This window comes from Haematobia irritans, chromosome 1 (genome assembly GCF_050003625.1).
Source record: "Haematobia irritans isolate KBUSLIRL chromosome 1, ASM5000362v1, whole genome shotgun sequence".
Lineage (NCBI taxonomy): Eukaryota > Metazoa > Arthropoda > Insecta > Diptera > Muscidae > Haematobia > Haematobia irritans.
The window spans coordinates 147747749-147768506 of NC_134397.1; the positions used below are offsets into that span (position 1 = coordinate 147747749).

At 33.6% G+C, this 20758-nt stretch overlaps 1 protein-coding gene across 4 annotated transcripts in view; it reads left to right on the plus strand.

Moving 5' to 3' along the window:
* The window catches only part of Cow (Proteoglycan Cow), a 503428-nt gene extending 484551 nt beyond the window's left edge, over positions 1 to 18877 (plus strand). For all 4 annotated transcript variants that reach the window (XM_075291879.1, XM_075291882.1, XM_075291881.1 and 1 more), the window contains one exon: positions 17946 to 18877. In XM_075291879.1, the coding sequence (XP_075147994.1) occupies positions 17946 to 18052 (107 nt within the window). In that variant the 3' untranslated portion in view covers positions 18053 to 18877. The remainder of the gene's footprint in view (positions 1 to 17945) is intronic.
* Positions 18878 to 20758: the final 1881 nt, after the last annotated feature.

The window sequence follows — 20758 nt, forward strand, 5'->3', positions numbered from 1 at the left end:
TTAGAGCCGTTATGGTCATAAAAGAGAGGCAGAACAAAATCGATACCGCTTTAATCAATGCAATTTTTTTTTTGTTTTTTTGAAGAACATTTAAATGAAAAGACGGACGGATATCCTGGAAGTTATTCAATGTGGCGTAAAAGACATAAAGTTGGTGTTAGGGCAGGGTTGCAAAAATCAATGATGTTCACTACTGTGGTATAACGATGGACTGAATGATAAGCTAAATAAACCTAAAACAACGGACTGCCACCATACCATAGAAATTTGTATATCCTTCGCCACATTGTGGAACAGGGTATTATAAGTTAGTGCATATGTTTGTAATACCCAGAAGGAAACGAGATAGATACATGGTGTCTTTGGCAATAATGCTCAGGGTGGGTTCCTGAGTCGATATAACCATGTCCGTCTGTCTGTGAACACATTTTTGTGATCAAAGTCTAGGTCGCAATTTAAGTCCAATCGCCTTCAAATTTGGCACATGTTTCTAATTTGGGTCAGAATAGAACCCTATTGATTTTGAAAGAAATCGGTTCAGATTTAGATATAGCTCCCATATATATCTTTCGCCCGATATGCACTAATATGGACCCAGCAGCCAGAGTTTTATACCGATTTGCTTGAAATTTTGTACAAACATAACACTTAGTCGCATAGTCAAGTGTGAAAAATTTGATTGAAATCGGTCCAGATTTAGATATAGCTCCCATATATATCTTTCGCCCGATATGGACTAATATGGTCCTAAAAGCCAGAGTTTTGGCCCAATTTGGTTGAAATTTTGCACAGGGAGTAGATTTAGCATTGTAGCTATGCGTGCCAAATTTGGTTGAAATTGATTCAGATTTAGATATAGCTCCCATATATATCTTTCGCCCGGTATGCACTTATATAGACCCAGAAGCCAGAGTTTTATCCCGATTAGCTTGAAATGTTGTACAAACATAACACTTAGTCGTATAGTCAAGTGCGCAAAATTTGATTGAAATCGGTTCAGATTTAGATATAGCTCCCATATATATCTTTCGCCCGATATGGACTAATATGGTCCTAAAAGCCAGAGTTTTGGCCCAATTTGGTTGAAATTTTGCACAGAGAGTAGATTTATCATTATATCTATGCGTGTCAAATTTAGTTGAAATCGATTCAGATTTTGATATAGCTCCCATATATATCTTTCGCCCGGTATGCACTTATATGGACCCAGAAGCCAGAGTTTTATCCCGAGTAGCTCCTTGACAAGGAGTACAATTGGTAGTATATTCATGTGTGCCAAATTTGATTGAAATCGGTTCAGATTGAGATATAGCTTCCATATATATGTTTTTCTGATTTCGACAAAAATGGTCAAAATACCAATATTTTCCTTGTTAAATCGCCACTGCTTAGTCGAAAAGTTGTAAAAATGACTCTAACTTTCCTAAGCTTATAATACATATATATCGAGCGATAAATCATAAATAAACTTTTGCGAAGTTTCCTTAAAATTGCTTCAGATTTAAATGTTTCCCATATTTTTTTTAACAAAATTGTGTTCCATCCAAGTGCATTAGCCAACTTAAATTTTGAGTCTTTAGATTTTGTAAAAGTCTATCAAATTCTGTCCAAATCGAGTGATATTTAAATGTATGTATTTGGGACAAACCTTTATATATGTTATAGCCCCCAACACATTTGACGGATGTGATATGGTATCGAATATTGTTACAATTTTATTTCTATAGAAAATTTTGTCAAAATTTTATTTCTATAGAAAATTTTGTCAAAATTTTATTTCTATAGAAAATTTTGTCAAAATTTTATTTCTATAGACAAATTTGTCAAAATTTTATGTCTATAGAAAATTTTGTCAAAATTTTATTTCTGTAGAAAATTTTGTCAAAATTTTATTTCCATAGAAAATTTTGTCAAAATTTTATTTCTATAAAAAATTTTGTCAAACTTTTCTTCTATACATTATTTTGTATAGAAAATTTTGTCAAAATTTTATTTCTATAGAAAAATTTGTTTCTATAGAAAATTTCTTCAAAATTTTATTTCTATAGAAAATTCCATCAAAATTTTATTTCTATAGAAAATTTTGCCAAAATTTTATTTCTATAGAAAATTTTGTCAAAATTTTATTTGTATAGAACATTTTGTCAACATTTTAATTCTATTAAAAATTTTGTCAAAATTTAATTTCTACAGAAAATATTGTCAACATTTTCTATAGGAATAAAATTTTGACAAAATTTTTTAAAGAAATAAAATTTTGACAAAATAATATTTTTTGTGTGTAGTTTTTGAATAAAGTGTTCTTCAAATTTCGAAAAATATTATTAGCTCGATTGGCAACCGTGGTTATGTTACGAAATCTTGATCTTTGGCAACTCGAAAATTTTAAATTAATACCGATATTCTACCCCAGAGCCTAGTTAGATTCCTTACCTGTTTTTTAGTAAAGACGTGCGATAATTTTGAAACTTATTAAACTAAGCCATCGAAGGGAAAGTTTCAACCACATAATGTCTTTAAAATAATTCAAGAGTATTAATGTGAAATGGTTAGTAGGGAAGTTTTTTTCAGATAACATGCACTAAAGATAAATTAAATTTAGCCTCAGTGTAACAGAGCACTTTCTTAAGTAGTTTTGAGCACTCAAATTTAAATTACATATTCTTTAAAATTAAATAATTTTTTAAATTTTCGTAGACAATAATTTCAGCCTCAACTGTGAAAACTGTCTTTATTTTGATATGGCTACTTTTACAGTCGAATGATCAGACATCCTTTCGAGATGTACAACAAATTAAATGGACATTAAATACATATGTTGCTTGGCAGCAAAACATGAACTTACTCACTTAATCCATAAGAAATGATTTAACGTTAAATGTTCCAATATCAATATGGGTTATGTATTAAATTTTCCTATACCACAAAGCAACATTTTTGGACTTTTAGCAATAAGTAAATATTCCTGGAAGAATATTAACTTGAAGAGTATCAATTTCACAATCAAAATATATTACCAAGTAACAAAGAGCGGGGCACATTTTTAAAAAAAGTCTCCCATACACAGAAAAAAATATCACCAATATATTTCCAATTAAAAAGTTGATTGAATTTTAAAATTTTTTCAACTAATAAATTAGTTGATACAATTAACTTTTTAATAAAGTTAGACACAAAATTAAAAAAATTTTAATTAAAAATTTAATTGATACAGTTGATTACAATTTTAATCAAACTCGGAGGACTAAGTCAGTTAATAACATTTGATGGAATTTTTTTTTTTAATTTTTAATTAAAAATTTATTTCAAACTATCAATTTTTAATCAAACTAAAAACTCTAAATCAGTTTTGAAAGTAATTGAAAATAATTGTGTTCTTAAATTAAAAATTAATTGAGTTTTGCAATCAACATCAATTAAATTTTTAATTTAATCAGTTAAAAAATAATTGAAATTCAATTAAATCAAATGAATTCAATTAATTTTTTTAAAAAGTATTTTTTAAGACCAAAAAACTGTGATTGATGCTATCATTTTTGTGATAGAAGACATTTCAATTAAAAAATAAATTGGATCAATTAATTTCGTGATTAAATCAGAAAAAAAATGTTTTTGTGTGTATTCAATCACACCTCGTTGACAATAACGTTTCTGGGCTATGCGAAATGTGAAGTCCACGGATCAAGGGTACCTAAGAAGAGACATAGAAACTAAATGGTGATTTTTTTAGCTATTATCATTTTGGCAACTGTGTTGTAAACAGCTAACGCACATGGTCAAATATTTTCATTTGGGTCTAGAATTTTAGGTCGGATGGTATTGCAAATGAGCCATATCGGTTCACTTTTACTTATAGCCTCCATATAAACGAACCCCCAAATTTGGTTTGCCGATCCTCTAAGAGAAGCAAATTTCATCCGATCCGACTGAAATTTGGTACATGGTGTTAGTATATGGTCTCTAACAACGATGCAAAAATTGGTCTTAATTATATATATAACCCCCATTTAAACCCGATCCCCAGATTTGACCTCCGGAGCTCTTCGAGAAGCAAATTCATCCGATCCTGTTGAAATTTTGTACGTGGTGAAATTTGGTACATTGCCCTAGTGTATGGCCGCTGACAACCAATGCAAAAATGGTACATATCGGTCTATAGTTATATATAGCCGATCCCCAAAAATAATCTACCAAAATTTTATTTCTATAGAAAATTTTGTCAAAATTTTATTACTAAACAAAATTTTGTCAAGATGTTATTTCTATAGAAAATTTTGCCAATTTTTTATTTCCATAGAAAATTTTGTCAAAATTTTATTGCTATAGAAAATTTCATTGCTATTGAAAATTTTGTCAAAATTTTATTTCTAAAGAAAATTTTGTCAACATTTTATTTCTGTAGAAAATTTTGTCAAACTCGATTATTTGCGTATTTAATCAGCTGATGGCCTTAGTAGCCAATGCTACTTTTCTTTTTTATACACTCCACCATAGGATGGGGGTATATTAACTTTGTCATTCCGTTTGTAACACATCGAAATATTACTGTAAGACCCCATAAAGTATATATATTATGGGTCGTGGTGAAATTCTGAGTCGATCTGAGCATGTCCGTCCGTCCGTCCGTCTGTTGAAATCACGCTAACTTCCGAACGAAACAAGCTATCGACTTGAAACTTGGCACAAGTAGTTGTTATTGATGTAGGTCGGATGGTATTGCAACTGGGCCATATCGGTCCATTTTTACGTATAGCCCCCATATAAACGGACCCCCAAATTTGGCTTGCGAGACCTCTAAGAGAAGCAAATTTAATCCGATCCGGCTGAAATTTGGTACATGGTGTTAGTATATGGTCTCTAATAACCATGCAAAAATTGGTCCACATCGGTCCATAATTATATATAGCCCCCATATAAAGCGATCCCCCGATTTGGCTTGCGAGGCCTCTAAGAGAAGCAAATTTCATCCGATCCAGCTGAAATTTGGTACATGGTGTTAGTATATGGTCTCTAATAACCATGCAAAAATTGGTCCACATCGGTCCATAATTATATATAGCCCCCATATAAAGCGATCCCCCGATTTGGCTTGCGAGGCCTCTAAGAGAAGCAAATTTCATCCGATCCAGCTGAAATTTGGTACATGGTGTTAGTATATGGTCTCTAACAACCATGCAAAAATTGGTCCATATCGGTCCATAATTATATATAGCCCCCATATAAACCGATCCCCCGATTTGGATTGCGAGGCCTCTAAGAGAAGCAAATTTCATCCGATCCGGCTGAAATTTGGTACATGGTGTTAGTATATGGTCTCTAACAACCATGCAAAAATTGGACCACATCGGTCCATTATTATATATAGCCCCCATATAAACCGATCCCCCGATTTGGCTTGCGAGGCCTCTAAGAGAAGCAAATTTCATCCGATCCAGCTGAAATTTGGTACATGGTGTTAGTATATGGTCTCTAAAAACCATGCAAAAATTGGTCCACATCGGTCCATAGCCCCCATATCAATAATTGTATATAGCCCCCATATAAGCGACCCCCATATTTCAATTCTGGCTCCCTACGTACCGTGCAAAAGTCCATATCGATTCGTAATTATTTGTAGACTTACCTACACATACTTTTTTGTCTAATGTATACCACGTATGGTCTAACTCACAATTTAGAAAAAGATTTAAGATACCACAACCCAAGTAATTCGATTGTGGATGACAGTCTTTCGTAGGAGTTTGTACGCAATCCATGGTGGAGGGTACATAAGATTCGGCCTGGCCGAACTTATGGCAGTTTATACTTGTTTTATCATACATTTACTGTAGTGGTCTACTAACTCTGTAGGCAGGAGCCACTGCGCTGCAATTGTTAGCATGCCCGCCTTGCACAGGGTCGTGGGTTCAAACCCAGTTTCGACCAAACACCAAAAAAGGTTTTCAGCGGTGGATTATCCCTCCTCACTGGTGCTGGTGACATTTCGGAGTGTTTCAAAGCTTCTCCAATTGGTTTCACTGCAATGTGGAACGACGTTCAGACTCGGCTTTAAAATGGAAGTCCATTGTCATTGAGCTTAACATAGAATCGAGCAGCACTCAGTGATAAGAGATAAGTTCACCACTGTGGTATAAGATTGGTCTGAATAGTCTAAAAAGTCTGATGTATCGGTCCGCCACTATACCTAACATAACTCTGTAGGTTTAAAGCAAGTATAGCCCCTAATACACGACGTTTCTGTTCAGATTGTGATAAAATTTCAATAAACATGTACTCCTAAATTTTCATAAATAAATAAATGCGGTCTATCTTCCAAACCTATACCAATTGTACCCCCCAAATGCTTATGTTTACTAATTCACAGTGTGTGGTTTAGAGTATGATATAGTCGGCCCCGCCCGACTTTCTATTTTACTCACTTGTTTCACTATACGTTAAAAAAAAAAGTAGGACAAAGAGGACGTACCCGTTCCCGAACAAATTTCGTAAAATAATAAATAATAATAGTGGATATTTATCTAGAGGCCATCCCAAGCTTCCCTGGAAAGTTCACGCAAATCGGAGGACTTAAGTTCAATTTCTAAAAAGTCGGGCAATGGGAATATCCCCGTCTCGAAGTATCCTATATTCAAACATGAGTGATCAAGTGATTCTTACCCGGAACTTACAAACAAACGAAAAAATAAACTCGTATTTTATGTACATAGATAAAGCCAGAAATCAATATTTCGATGTGTTACAAACAGATTGGAAAATTTATTATACCCTCTATGGTGTTCGGTATACTATATATTTTTATCCTTCAATTTTCAAAAATATCATCAGAAACTATTTCTCTTCGAGCAAAATTAGGTTTTATGGAACTACTGCTATTGTCAGGAAAAACAGCGTCGTCAAAAAAGTAGTGAAAATATTCTTTTTGGATCCAGAAGGGGTGCAAAATTGGCGCAGAAGCAATGAATTTAAAATGGACTTGTCATAGGACATAGGATGTCCACTATTTAAACAGCCGTGCACTAATTCTTAAGGTGTGATTCGAATACAGTGTTTTGGATGTGAATTAAAAAATTTTTGATATAATTTTTATAACTTTTTTGCAATTTTACTTTGGGAGAATATTTTTGGAAGAGCTTTTAAAATTTTGTCTTTAGAACAACACCCAAATTGGTTTGCTGCTATGATATATGCCTAATCAGAGTGCCTTTATTTATGACTCACCAAATTTTACACTCACTGAAGCAATTCAGAAACTATTTTTCGTGGAGCAAAATTAGTTTTTATGCAACCACTGCTATTGTATCCCCCATGATATCTCACAATTATACTCGTACTAATATGAACATATGTAAACTTACATCTTCTCATATGTAGCGGAATACATATGTATTAGTGAGTGTTAGTGTGGGTAACAAATTACACTGATTGGGAATGTCGGACAAGAAGATTATGCTTGAAGTATGTGTAACTAGGACATGTGTTACTTAATTTCTAACAACATCCTCTTCCCCACCCAATGCACATTCACTTTTCCTCTTCATCTCTCTTTACTAACAATGCGAATGAGTTTAATTGTAAATGGAAAACAGAAAATTATGTGATAATATGAAAAGTTGTACTACATGAGAGCAAGAGAGAGAGAGTGGAAGAGTATTTTATTCATAAAATATAGATTAAGAACTTGTGAGTAAGTAGAGCTTGCAGGAAATCCTAGAAATACAATGGCAATAGGGTAAAATAAGTCCTTCGCTAACTATTAGTAAAAATTATGTTAAATGGAAGATGGAAAGTAATAAAATTAAGTTTGAGAAAGCTATATTCGGGAACAGTCAAATATAAAAGAGGTGTTATGAAGAAAAGTCAATGTAACCTAAATAAATGTTGCCAGAAATTAAGCGGTTAATAGTCATTTTGATGAGTTTTAGAGCCAAAACCTAAAAATTATGATTCCTGCCCCAAATGGATGATTATTTAAACTTTCGAATTATTTATTAATGATCATATTATCATATTAAAGTAAAAAACGAGTATAAAATCATGAATTGTTGTGCAATAATGTAATACCTAAACTTGTCAATGGAATTTTATTCCCTTAAAACACATAAAAGTTTTAAAATATCAGATTATTTTTTGGGGATTATTTGGTAGAGAGAAAACTTACCATATCCTTTATATTGATTCTCAGAGAACGAGCTTGAGATTCGTCTTCTTCCCCGAAAATATAATCTTTCAGGAAATTAATGGCAATAGATAGAGTAGAGTAAGAGTAAGTCATCGGTTAACCATTAGTAAAAATTATATAACAAATGAAGATGGAATGAAGAAAACTGATTAATATAAAGTAATTAGAGAAAATAATAGTTGGGAATAGCAAACAGTGAGAGGTGATATAAGTAATTGGGCCCCAAAAACTCAGAAATGAAGATTTATCGTCATTGAGAATTGACAATTTTTGTCCCAAAATTTACCATTTTTAAAGTAATGCTTTCAGTAATTTTTTACCGGATATGTTGGTAGACATTAGCGGTAGAAATGAAGCAAACAACCTTCTTTTTAAACTACTCTAGGTTGACACATACGGAGTGTGATGAGGCTGAACAGGGCTGTGGCGTCGAGCCAATTTTGCTCGGCTCTGATACCACCATTTTTATCAGGCTCGGCTCCGACTCCGGGTTGTAACGGTCGATTTTATGGTAGCTCTTCTAAACATTCGCGCTACCTTTATTTGCCGACCGTACTCAGTGGAATGGGGTGGATTTTTTTGTTTAGAAGAAAATACATTCTAACCTGCTACAAAATTAAAACTTAGGTAGCTAACCTTGCATAACGTTGACTAGCTTGTATACGGAAGTATTATAATGATAGTAAAGATGTTAGGCATACTGGTGTGTAATGAGGTCATAGATGTTAACGACTCTCGTAATCATTACCCTCCCTTCCAATGTTGTCCCCAATGAGTCATTGGATAACCCTTTTTGATAGTGCTCAATTGTAGTCCGAGTCTTTCGTGCAATGAAAAAAAACTATTCTAATTCATTTTTAAATCGCTTATGTATTTAATATAGGATAAACAAGATTGTGGACTGAATTAAGCATATTAAAAAATGTGTATAATAAAAACTAATTGTTTAAAGAAATATTAAAAATAATGTAAAATGTAGAAATGAAAATTAAAAGGAATAAATATGTATTATATAAAATTTAAATTTAATGTCTTTATGTAAACAAAAATGAGTGAATATTTACAAACAAAAATTTTACTAACTTACCAGACAATTATGTCCATCGTTGACCGCAGGCCTGTTGTCTCTTCTGGATTCTGGTTGCTTATTTTTAATAATGAAATATTCACTCTTGACAAAATTAGTTATAAGTTTAAATGTGGTATTTTTGGTGTAGATAATTCGTCTATTTTATTGGTAGTATTATTAAAATCTTTTTGTCCCAATTGTTGTTTGCCTTATGATTATTTTCTTATGAAGCGATAAATCATAAAGAATTCGTCTTTATAATTGTTCTTCAGATTTGTAATATAGATGTTTAAATTATGCCAATTTCTCATATGACGTATACGTAACGGTCAACACAAAACCGTGAGCAAGCTTATAATACGCATACGCCATCATGTCCACTTCGCTTCCTCAATAAAAGTTAATACGCGAATCAAAATTATTAAACTTTCTCAATAGGAGGAATGAGAGATGAAAGCCTCCAATTCCTGAAAAAACACGTTTTTGGAGTCCTCAGACTGATTTACTTACAATAAAAAAATATATTTACCTCCTTAATTTAGTATATATAATATAGTTCGCGTTCCACAGCAATATCATAAATTTAAATCTTTCTTGACTGATAATAATTACAAATCACAAAAATAAAACAAAATACAATCTTCCTTTGTCGATGTAAATGTGACGTACCAAGCAAATATTTTTCCCAATCTCACAAAATAAATTTTCTCTGTACACACAAACTATATGATAACAAACAAAAATTGCATTCAAACTAACTTGATTTCAAAAAAATTATATATGCAAAGTATTTGAACATACAGTACACTACAACGTGCTTACATATCACCCCTCCTCAAAATCAGGATTTGGGGCTGCAAAGTCTCAAAGACTGATTCACTTTCTAAGTCCATATATCCATTGCATGATATATACCTGTATTCCCAGTTTCTAAGTCCCGAAGTTCGTAACTGACTGTTCCAATTCGACGCAGAACTTCTGCGTTTACTCCAACTGGAGCAAGTTTGCTATTAAATGTATTAACCTTAGAACTTTGAGCAAAGTTTCTTCTGATGACTTGTTGTCCGACTGAAAATTGTTTCTTTCTAGCCTTTAAGTTATACAATCGAGCATTCCTTTCGTATGCTTTACGAACCCGTTCACGAATCTCATCTCGTAGTAAAGTGAACTCATCATCCCTTTCAATCTGTATATCTGTCTCATTTAAAAGTTGTAGTCTTTTCAGTATTTCGTAATCTTTTCCATTCGAAATCATTGATTGTCCAAAAACAATCTGGTACGGAGTCTTCCCCGTTGTCTGATGGATACTATTTCTTAACGCACAGTTTATACTGTCGAGGTACACATCCCAATCACGTTGGTCGTGTCGAATATATGATTGCAATGCCTCGTTAATTGAGCGATTAACACGCTCGCTTGTATTAGCCTGAGGACTGTGAAAAGGCGTGAACGTATGCGTGACCCCAAAATTCTTCAAACATACTTTAAAGTCCTTGCTACGAAATTGTGTCCCATTGTCCGATAAAATCGTTTCCGGAACTCCGAAACAATTAAATATATCTTTTCGGAGATAGTCAATGATTTCTTTTGAACAAAATTTTCGTAAAGGCCGCAAAAAAGTAAATTTGGAGAAATGATCCAATATTATCAATATGCCTATAAAACCTTTTTTGGTCCTGGGCAGTGGCCCTATAAGGTCAATATAAAATCTTTGAAAGGGTCGTTCAGTTTTAACAAATTGACCCAATGGTGGTCTCATAGTTGTCGAAGGCGACTTAGATGTTCTGCAAAGATCACAATCTTGAATATAATCCTTTACGTCTGTACAGATTCTAGGCCAATAAAAAAAACGCCTCACTCTTTCCAAAGTTTTACCAATGCCTCCATGCGCCGCATTTGGTAAATTATGAGCAGTAAATATAACCTGTTTTCTTAGTTGAGATGGTACAAAAAGTTTCCACGATTCTGACTCGTCACTGTTACCTTCAGAAAATTGGGTCCGTTTGTATATAAATTTGTCAACGACTTTAAAGTCCGGCACCTCATTTCTACTCAATTCTGTCCTCAATTTGGAATACTCATCACTGTCGAAATATCTAGAATCAAGATTTATAGGTAATGTTTGTAGCTCGATCGCATCCACGAAGTCTTCTCCTTCATGAACTCGCGATAAAGTGTCCGGCACAGGTTATATAATTAAATCCCATTTTAACAACACTCACTTGCAATTCTATGGTGGAAGGTATCAAAAAATGGACCGATATAAATTATCCTATTCGTTTATGTGTTCAAAAGAGCTGTAAATTTCATTTTTAACGCCAATTTCACAGCGCTAAACCTTAGTATTTTATGAGTATAAAAGAACTCTATATTTGTTCAATAAGTTAAAATACGACATAAGTCTTTATGGAGGCCTCGTCACAAAATGAGAAAATTGTCTTTCCTACAATCGATCTCTTTTTTCTAGCTGCATTCCTACAATCTATCTCCTTTTTCTAGCTGCATTGGGAGCCACCGTGGTGCAATGGTTAGCATGCCCGCCTTGCATACACAAGGTCGTAGATTCGACCGAACACCAAAAAGTTTTTCAGCGGTGGAATATCCCACCTCAGTAATGCTGGTGACATTTCTGAGGGTTTCAAAGCTTCTCTAAGTGGTTTCACTGCAATGTGGAACGCCGTTCGGACTCGGCTATAAAAAGGAAGTCCCTTGTTATTGAGCTTAACATGGAATCGGGCAGCACTCAGTGACAAGAGAGAAGTTCACCAATGTGGTATCACAATTGAATAGTCTAAGTGAGCCTGATACATCGGACTGCCACCTAACCTAACTTATCCTAGCTGCATTGATTGTGAAGCAACTTTAGTGTCTATCTTATGTGCGAAGCTATTAACCACGGAATGGTTGAATTACACTGTGACGCAAAATTCAGCTCTTTGACTCCAAACAAAAAATTACTTATCCCATCCGGAAGTACAGAGATACAACTTTGTTAAATACCCTAAAAATAAATTCACAGCATTTTTCGAGATATGGCCATACAAAAATTGCAAAAAGTGCTCAAAATCGAATTTGGCGACAAAACTTTCGAGGCTCATTCATAAAAGACGAACGGCAACGAAATTACCAGCATTTATTTTTATACCCTCCACCATAGGATGGGGGTATATTAACTTTGTCATTCCGTTTGTAACACATCGAAATATTGCTCTAAGACCCCATAAAGTATATATATTCTGGGTCGTGGTGAAATTCTGAGTCGATCTAAGCATGTCCGTCCGTCCGTCTGTTGAAATCACGCTAACTTCCTAACGAACTTGAAACTTGGCACAAGTAGTTGTTATTGATGTAGGTCAGATGGTATTGCAAATGGACCATATCGGTCCACTGTTACGTATAGCCCCCATATAAACGGACCCCTAGATTTGGCTTGCGAATCCTCTAAGAGAAGCAAATTTCATCCGATCCGACTGAAATTTGGTACATGGTGTTAGTATATGGTCTCTAACAACCATGCAAAACTTTGTACACATCGGTCCATAATTATATATAACCCCCATATAAACCGATCCCCAGATTTGGCTTGCAGAGCCTCTAAGAGAAGGGAATTTCATCCGATCCGGGTGAAATTTGGTACATGGTGTTAGCATATGATCTCTAACAATCATGCAAAAATTGGTCCACTTCGATCCATAATTATATATAGCCCCCATATAATCCGATCCCCAGATTTGGTTTGCGGAGCCTCTAAGAAAAGCAAATTTCATGCGATCCGGCTGAAATTTGGTACATGGTGTAAGTATATGGTCTCTAACAATCATACAAAAATTGGTCCACATAGGTCCATAATTATATATATTTAACAACCATGTCAAAAGTGGTCCATTATCATATATAGCGCCCATATAAACCGATCCCGAGATTTGGTTTTGGAGCCTCTTGGAGGAGCAAATTTCATCCGAGTCAGTTGAAATTTGGTACATATGGCCGTTAACAACCATACCTAACTAGGTCCATATCGGTCTATAGTTGTATATAGCCCTCAGATAAATCGATCTCCCATCACACAAAAATTGGTCCATATCAAGTTCATAATTGTTGCCCCCATATAAGCGGCCCTCATATTTCTATTCTGGCTCTCCACGTACCGTGCAAAAGTCCATATCGATTCGTAATTATTTGTAGACTTACCTATACATAACTTTTTTGTCTAATATATACCACATATGGACTAACTCACAATTTAGAAAATGATATTAAGAAGTTTTAAGATACCTTGCCATCGGTAAGTATTACCACAACGCATTTAATTCGATTGTGGATGACAGCCTTTCGCAGAAGTTTCTACGCAATCCACGGTGGAGGGTATATAAGATTCGGCCTGGCCGAACTTACGGCCGTATATACTTGTTCTCCTCTCATCGAGTACTTTCGGCTGAGATAAGTGATTTTTTGTTTATATTTTTTGTGTTACACTGCACAGTGGTCGGTGCTGTATAGAGTTAGCGGAAACTAACTCCATACAGCAACGAGTTAGCGGAAACTATCTCGGCCACAGCTCTATAATTATGTCAGATCTATTTAATGATAAAGTGGAATTGATTGCTAACGTTTTGGTATAGTCCCCTATATAGACTCGAAACTGTATTTTTTATCCGATTTGGCTGTAAATTGAAATCTAAAGGCATTTTAGGACCAAAAGTAGGTGTGCTGAAAATTGTGTGTATCGGTCCATGTTTTGGTATAACCCCCATATAGACCGATCTCCCAATTTTACTTCTTGGGTTTCTAGAAACCTGAAATTGGAAATCTAGAGGTATTTTAGGACCACAAATAGGAATGCCGAAAATGGTGCCTATCGGTCCACGTATCTACATAGCCCCCATATAGACCGATATCCCGATTTTTCTTCTTGGGCTTCTAGAAATCGTATTTTCTATCCGATTTGCCTTAAACTTCAAATACAGAGGTATTTTAGGACCACAAATAGGTGTGAAGAAAATGATGGTTATAGGTTCATGTGTTGATATAGCCCCCAAATAGACCGATCTTCCGATTTTATTTTCTGGGCTTCTGGAAAACGTACTTTCTATCCGATTTGCCTAAAATTTAAAACCTAGAAGTATTTTAAGATCACAAATAGGTGTAACGAAAATGAGATGAATCAGCCCATGTGTTGGTATAGCCCACGTATAGACCGATCTCGCCATGGAGTAACCAAGGGCAAATCTTGTGGTATTTTCTTGTGGTGTTTTCTATATAAAGACATTGTAAAACAAGATTGTTTTGAAAATTCGCCCTATTTTCATCGAACACGTTTGTTCGTCATCTCAATACCTTGTATTCAAGTACAAACAACGATGTAATCGGACATTTCTAGCACGAGTTATAATTTGTTTAGTGAAAAAAAGTCAGAAAAACTAAAAATAACGGGATATCTCAAAAACGGTTACATAAAAAACATTTTTAACATTCATTTTCGAATTCAACAGATCAAAATACATAAGAAAAGTCATTAAATGTACATTTTCAGTGTAAACTAATGTTAACAAACACCACACAACAATTCATATTTGGATATAAAAAAACAAGACCACTTCGGTATTAGGGAGATAACACAAAGAGGGGCAAAAGAAATCAGCTGATTTTATCAATATTGAATCTTGAAATATTAACTAATAAACCACAAAAAACCCCATTGGAGATTTTAGGGGGGAACACAACTAAAACTCTAGTTAAAATTTACATATATGGACGAACAAACACGTAACAATGAGACTGAAAAATATTAATTTTATAACAAATTTAAAACAAGTTTTACACATTGTTATTATTTTAAAATATAGTTAACAACATTTTATTTAATATTCATTTCGATTTCGATAGAAATCGATTTTGATTTCGATAGAAGTTTTTCTTCTCCTAAACTAAGTGTCCTAGAGCGAAAAGGGGTTTAATTTGTGACCATCCTCAAAAAAATTGAAAAATCCACCAAAAACTATAAAAATTGTAATTGTTATATGAAAAACTTCTTTTGCCCATATCTCCTTAAATGTACGCCCTAGAGCGAAAAGGACTTTAGTTCGTGACCATCCCCAAAATGTTTATATGAGAAACTTCTTTTGCCCATATCTCCTAAACTTAGCAGTCTAGAGCGAAAAGGGCTTTAATCCGTGACCATCCTCAAAAAAATTTAAAAATCCACCCAAAACCTAAAAAAATTGAATTTCTTATATAAAAAACTTATTTTGCCCTGTAACGACTCTCACCCTAGATCCTAACTTCTACTGATCGTTGCTACTGAATGTTCCGACCTTGCTCAGTGGAGGTTCTTGTCGTCGAAGTTAGATCCCAGTGGCTTAGACTACTAATAAAATTTTAATGGTAGTATACACATTTTTTTCTCATAATGACAGACCTATTTAGTTATTTAAAAGAAAACGGAACCGCACCCGGAAAATGGATATCTACACGCAAAGAAAAAAACGTTTGGAAAACGTGTACCGAAAACGTTTTTCTTCTGTTAGAGTTTTTTGAATTGTTTCGAAAATTTTAAACTTTTATCACCAAAAAAATTCGTTTGTTACAAAATTTTTATTTTTTCAATAAAAAATATTATTTTTGAAATAACAACACAGTCCATTTCGTTTATATCAAACACAGTTCTTTTCTGACTTTAGGTCTTTAAGAAGACACATTTTACAGTTCAAAATTTAATATAGTACAATGTAATGTTGAACATTTTTTCGGAATCTTCCGAATATATCTGGAATATATGTAAAAAAACAAAAGCAAAAAAAAAAACTTTGGCCGAAGCAGGGATCGAACCCACGACCCTTGGCATGAGAGTCGGACGTAGCTACCACTGCTCCACGGTGCCAAACTAAATGTTTGTTTCTGTTAAATAAACTTTGTTTATTCGGTTCGTGGGCGCCGCAAGCTATGCTATATAAATATAACTTATATGGATATTTATCTATTGATGACCATAACAGGTACATAGCTCAGTGGTTAGTGTGTTGGCTTACAATGTGCATGGTCCGCGGTTCGATTCTCCGTCCAGGCGAAAGGTAAAAAAAAATTAAAAATTTATAAATTCGTATAATTTCTTCTACATTGTTGGTATTACAGGAAAAGGTGTTAAGAACTTAAAATCCTCGTGGATGTGAGAAAGAAAAGTATAAACGTTTATCACAAAAAGTATATACTTTTCTTTCAAATACACTTCCTTACAGCGAAAAGCAAATGAGAAACGAACTTTGTTTGTCCAAAATTTCGTTTGGGAGAAAAGAATTATTTTTTTGCGTGTAGGTGTCATTGATATCCGATCAGTTGTCCCATACTGCCTTGCCGACCATGGTGTTTGCCAGCCCTATTGACACTCTACACGATCAAACCTTCAATTTCGAAAATTAAATTCAAATACTTTAATAATATTGCATATTTTTAGGAATCATTATATTGACAATTATTTCTAGATCAATCAATAAATTAAAGATGAATTAAAAATTATGTTAAATTGCAATAAGTAGCCTACCTCTATATTTTAAAATTCTAATACAACATAACAAATCAGAATCAGTTGAAAAATCTTATATAATGAAAATTCCCATCATCCATAGATATATAACTAATAAAAAAAAAATAAAAACAAGAACAAAGATTCTATAATACTCACGAAAATTATTTGAATTACTCAGCCAACAAGCGCTTGTGGACCAGTATTTGAGTTACAGTTTCTTAATATAATTTAAATTAAGAGTATATACATATATAGATGAGTAGGTTAGCTGTCTCCATAGTATTTTCTGGAAAACGTTGATCTATATTGATTGTAATTTTTCGAAGTGTAGGCCAGAGAGTGCTCTAGAAATAGTTTCCTTATATAATTTCTTTTGATACCCGGATTCTTTGCTGATTCATGTAATTTATAGCGAATTGCGCTATTTACGTAAATTTGGGATATTTATGCCGCATTAATTTCCATTTTGAAAGCCTTTTTTCACAATCAACTTAAATTGTACACTTCAGCCATGTCAAAATTCCATATGCCAATTTTGCAATCTTTGGGATAGTCATCCCACAGATTCCAAAAGATCTGTGTCCAAATATCAGCCTTTCCAACTTTCTTTGTTGATATTGATGATGTCGGACCAGTATTCAAATTTAAAAAAAAATTAAAGGATTTCTAAAACAAAAATTACCCATAATATCACTAAACCATATATTGACCGAAACCACAAAAAAACTTACCGGCTAAAGATAAAAATTGTATTTCGCAGCTAATTGCAATAAATCTTATTTGCAAATCAAAACCAATTTCTCTTTATGTTTTATTTTATAAAAATCTTTGCTTGCAACTTATTATGCTTGTGAAGTCGATACAGAATGAAATTTTTTTATTTTCCAATTGACACATGAATGAAAGGCATTTCAATTTTTCAATTGCCTTTAAAAAAAATCAATTTAAATTTTTCAAAGTAAAACTGTGCAAGTGCGTGAAACCCCCGTCAAAGCCCATATCTCCTAAACTAAACGTCCTAGAGCGACAAGGACTTTAATTCGTGACCACGTTATCGTTATGGAAAAAGTCCGGAAAAACTCTATATAATTCATTAATTGCATATGTAGATATAATTTCACAGTATTGTTATTAATAAAATTAACAAAACATTATGTTTGTTTTTTCCTTTGCAGAATCTGTGGTGAATAATGCCTCTTCTCTAACGTCCGATGATGAAGATGAAGAAGCCGATGATGAGGACAGTGCGGAGGGTAGTGCCGATCAGATTATGGTATTTTAAATTATGAAGAACATCAACTCAACCCCCAAAACAAAAAAAATGCCCATAAGAAAACCCCTCACAAAAACAAAGTTAAAAAAGAAAAAAACCTAATAACAATTAACGAACTTATATATAAACAACCACAACAACCAAATGCTTCATTCCATAAAATAAACTAAACAAAAGAAATTCTAGTTGGAAAAACAAGAGGACATACCAAAGAAACAACAGAAAGTAATTATGTACGTGTTTGTGTTTTTTTCATTTGCAAAAATAAAAAGCAGAAGAAGAAGAAGAAAAAATTGAGTGGCAATAGTAAAAAAAATCCGCGCTACAGTAAGAGAAGTAAAAGGTTTGGGAAATTTCATAACCAACAACCAAGTTCATATAAGAGAGAGAGAGAGAGAGGGAGAAAGAAAGCGATTCATTAAAAAAAAAACTCCAAAAACTACAGCGAGAGTGCAAGGAGACCAACATAGCGGAAAAGCCAATTAAAGAAAAAACCTAACTGGGAATGCTACTAATTTCCTTTGTAATTGGATTTGGACAGAAACTACAATAGTAATTGAAAAGCAAATGTTGGTCAATGGATTTTAAAGCTGCAAAGTCAACTGAGGTTTTCGTTGTATTTCCGAAAATTGTCCACTTTCTCCTAAGCCCCCACCCCCTTCTTACCAACTATTTCTAGGAAGTTTTGTATAACTGGTTGTAGGAATCCATTTTACATTTTTGTCTCTTTTACCCATACTTCCTAGAATAGAAAACAGCTTCTGCTTTTATATTGGCACTTTATTGAAAAATAAATATTTAAAATAAAAGTGAAAAAATGAAACTACAAAAAAATCTTTTATTTGTTGTTTTTGCTGTTTATAATCCTATTATTATTATTATTATTATTATTATTATTCTATTCTATGGCATATTTCTTAGTTTATGCACTTTTATCTACTTCATAACCAGCAGTAAAATATGAGAATATTCCGCCCATTATGATGAATTATGAAATATGAAATAAATTAATAAGCATCTTTAACCAAAAAGCAACATTATTATTTGTGTGATAAGATTTTGTAATCTTTATGTTCTTTTTGCTATACTATCAATTGGTAAAGAAGAATTAAGGATAATTGTAGTGTTGGAATTCCAAAATACAATATCCGTGATTAAATGGTAGAAACAATTTACAGAAAATGTTACGATTGCATAGCTAATGAAAATCAATACTCCACTTTCTGTCCGAACAACGAATGACCAGTATTGAGTACCAGTTTGTGGTATCAGAAAACGGATACTTTTAGCTGGCGGATATACTGTATTTAAGAAAATTAAAAAAACGGAGAGAATGCAAGCAGATAATGAATGTGGTGGAACGTGTAAAAAATTGCAGTGGCACGAAAATCTGTTTAGGCGATGTCAACAATTCATTGTCATTTTTCCAACGACTACACTAGATGGCATTTCTATTAATTTTTGGTACTAAGTGAAATACAAGAATTGGAACTACATAGCAAACGCCGTTATCACGACGATATGACAAATCTAATGGTGTTTTCTTTTCTGAAAAAAGTGCTTTGCCTTCATTTTGTCTGTACAGAATGCGCATTTTTAAAATGTTACCAGCAACCTAAAAAATGCTATCATTTCAGCGGGCAGAAAAGAATTCAAAGAAGGAAACAGGGCAATCGCAGCACTCTCGTTTGTTGGCAGTGCTGAAAATGCCCGTAATTTGCCTCTAATGGTGGCGCTATTTTCACAACAGAATTCGAAGCCTTTTCGCACTTTTGCCTGTTTTTTTAGATAAGAATCTAAAGAGTACATTTTCCGGGCAAAATGCAAAAAAAGTGTGCATTTTTTACAAGAAAAGAAAACACCATAAGTCAATATTTTTCGACAAATTCAAGTCATGTTTATTAGACATAATTAATTATTTCACTTGTTAAAGAAAATTTCGTAGTTTTGCAGGGAAAAACAAGTAAGTAAAGTAGAAAGTCGGGCGGGGCCGACTATATCATACCCTAAACCACCCTTACTGACTTAGTAATCATAAGCATTTGTGGGGTAACATTAGATATAGGTCTGGGAGATAAACCGCAGTTGCATATATAAGAAAATTAAGGGGTACATGTTTATGGGTGCTTTGTCTCAATATGACTATAGTTCATAGTCAGTGTTGCCAGGAAAAATGTTCGGTTTACCCTACAAGGACTAAAAAGGTTCCCCACTCTCCCATACATTCTCAAACAATTTTCCCTACAATATTTATACCCTTCACCACTACTGTGGTACAGGGTATAATAAGTTTGTGCATTTGTATGTAACGCCAAGAAATAGTGGTCATAGACCCATCTTTTAGTATACCGATCGGCTTAGAATTAAATTCTGAGTCGATTTATCGATGTCCGTCTGTCTGTCTGTCTGTTTGTCCGTCCGTCTGTCTGTATATGTAATTTTGTGCACAAAGTACAGCACGCAATTTAAGTCCGATTGTCCTCAAATTTGGCATAGGGCCGTTTCTTGGGACAGAGAAAATCGCCATTGGTTTTGGAAAAAATCGGTTCAGATTTAGATATAGCTGCCATATATATTTATCCCCGATTTGGTCATAGTTAGCGTGTTTATCAACCGATTTTCTTGAAATATCGTACATCCAAATATTTTATGAATCTCGAAAATCTTGCAAAATATCAGCCAAATCGGTTCAGATTTAGATATAGCTCCCATATA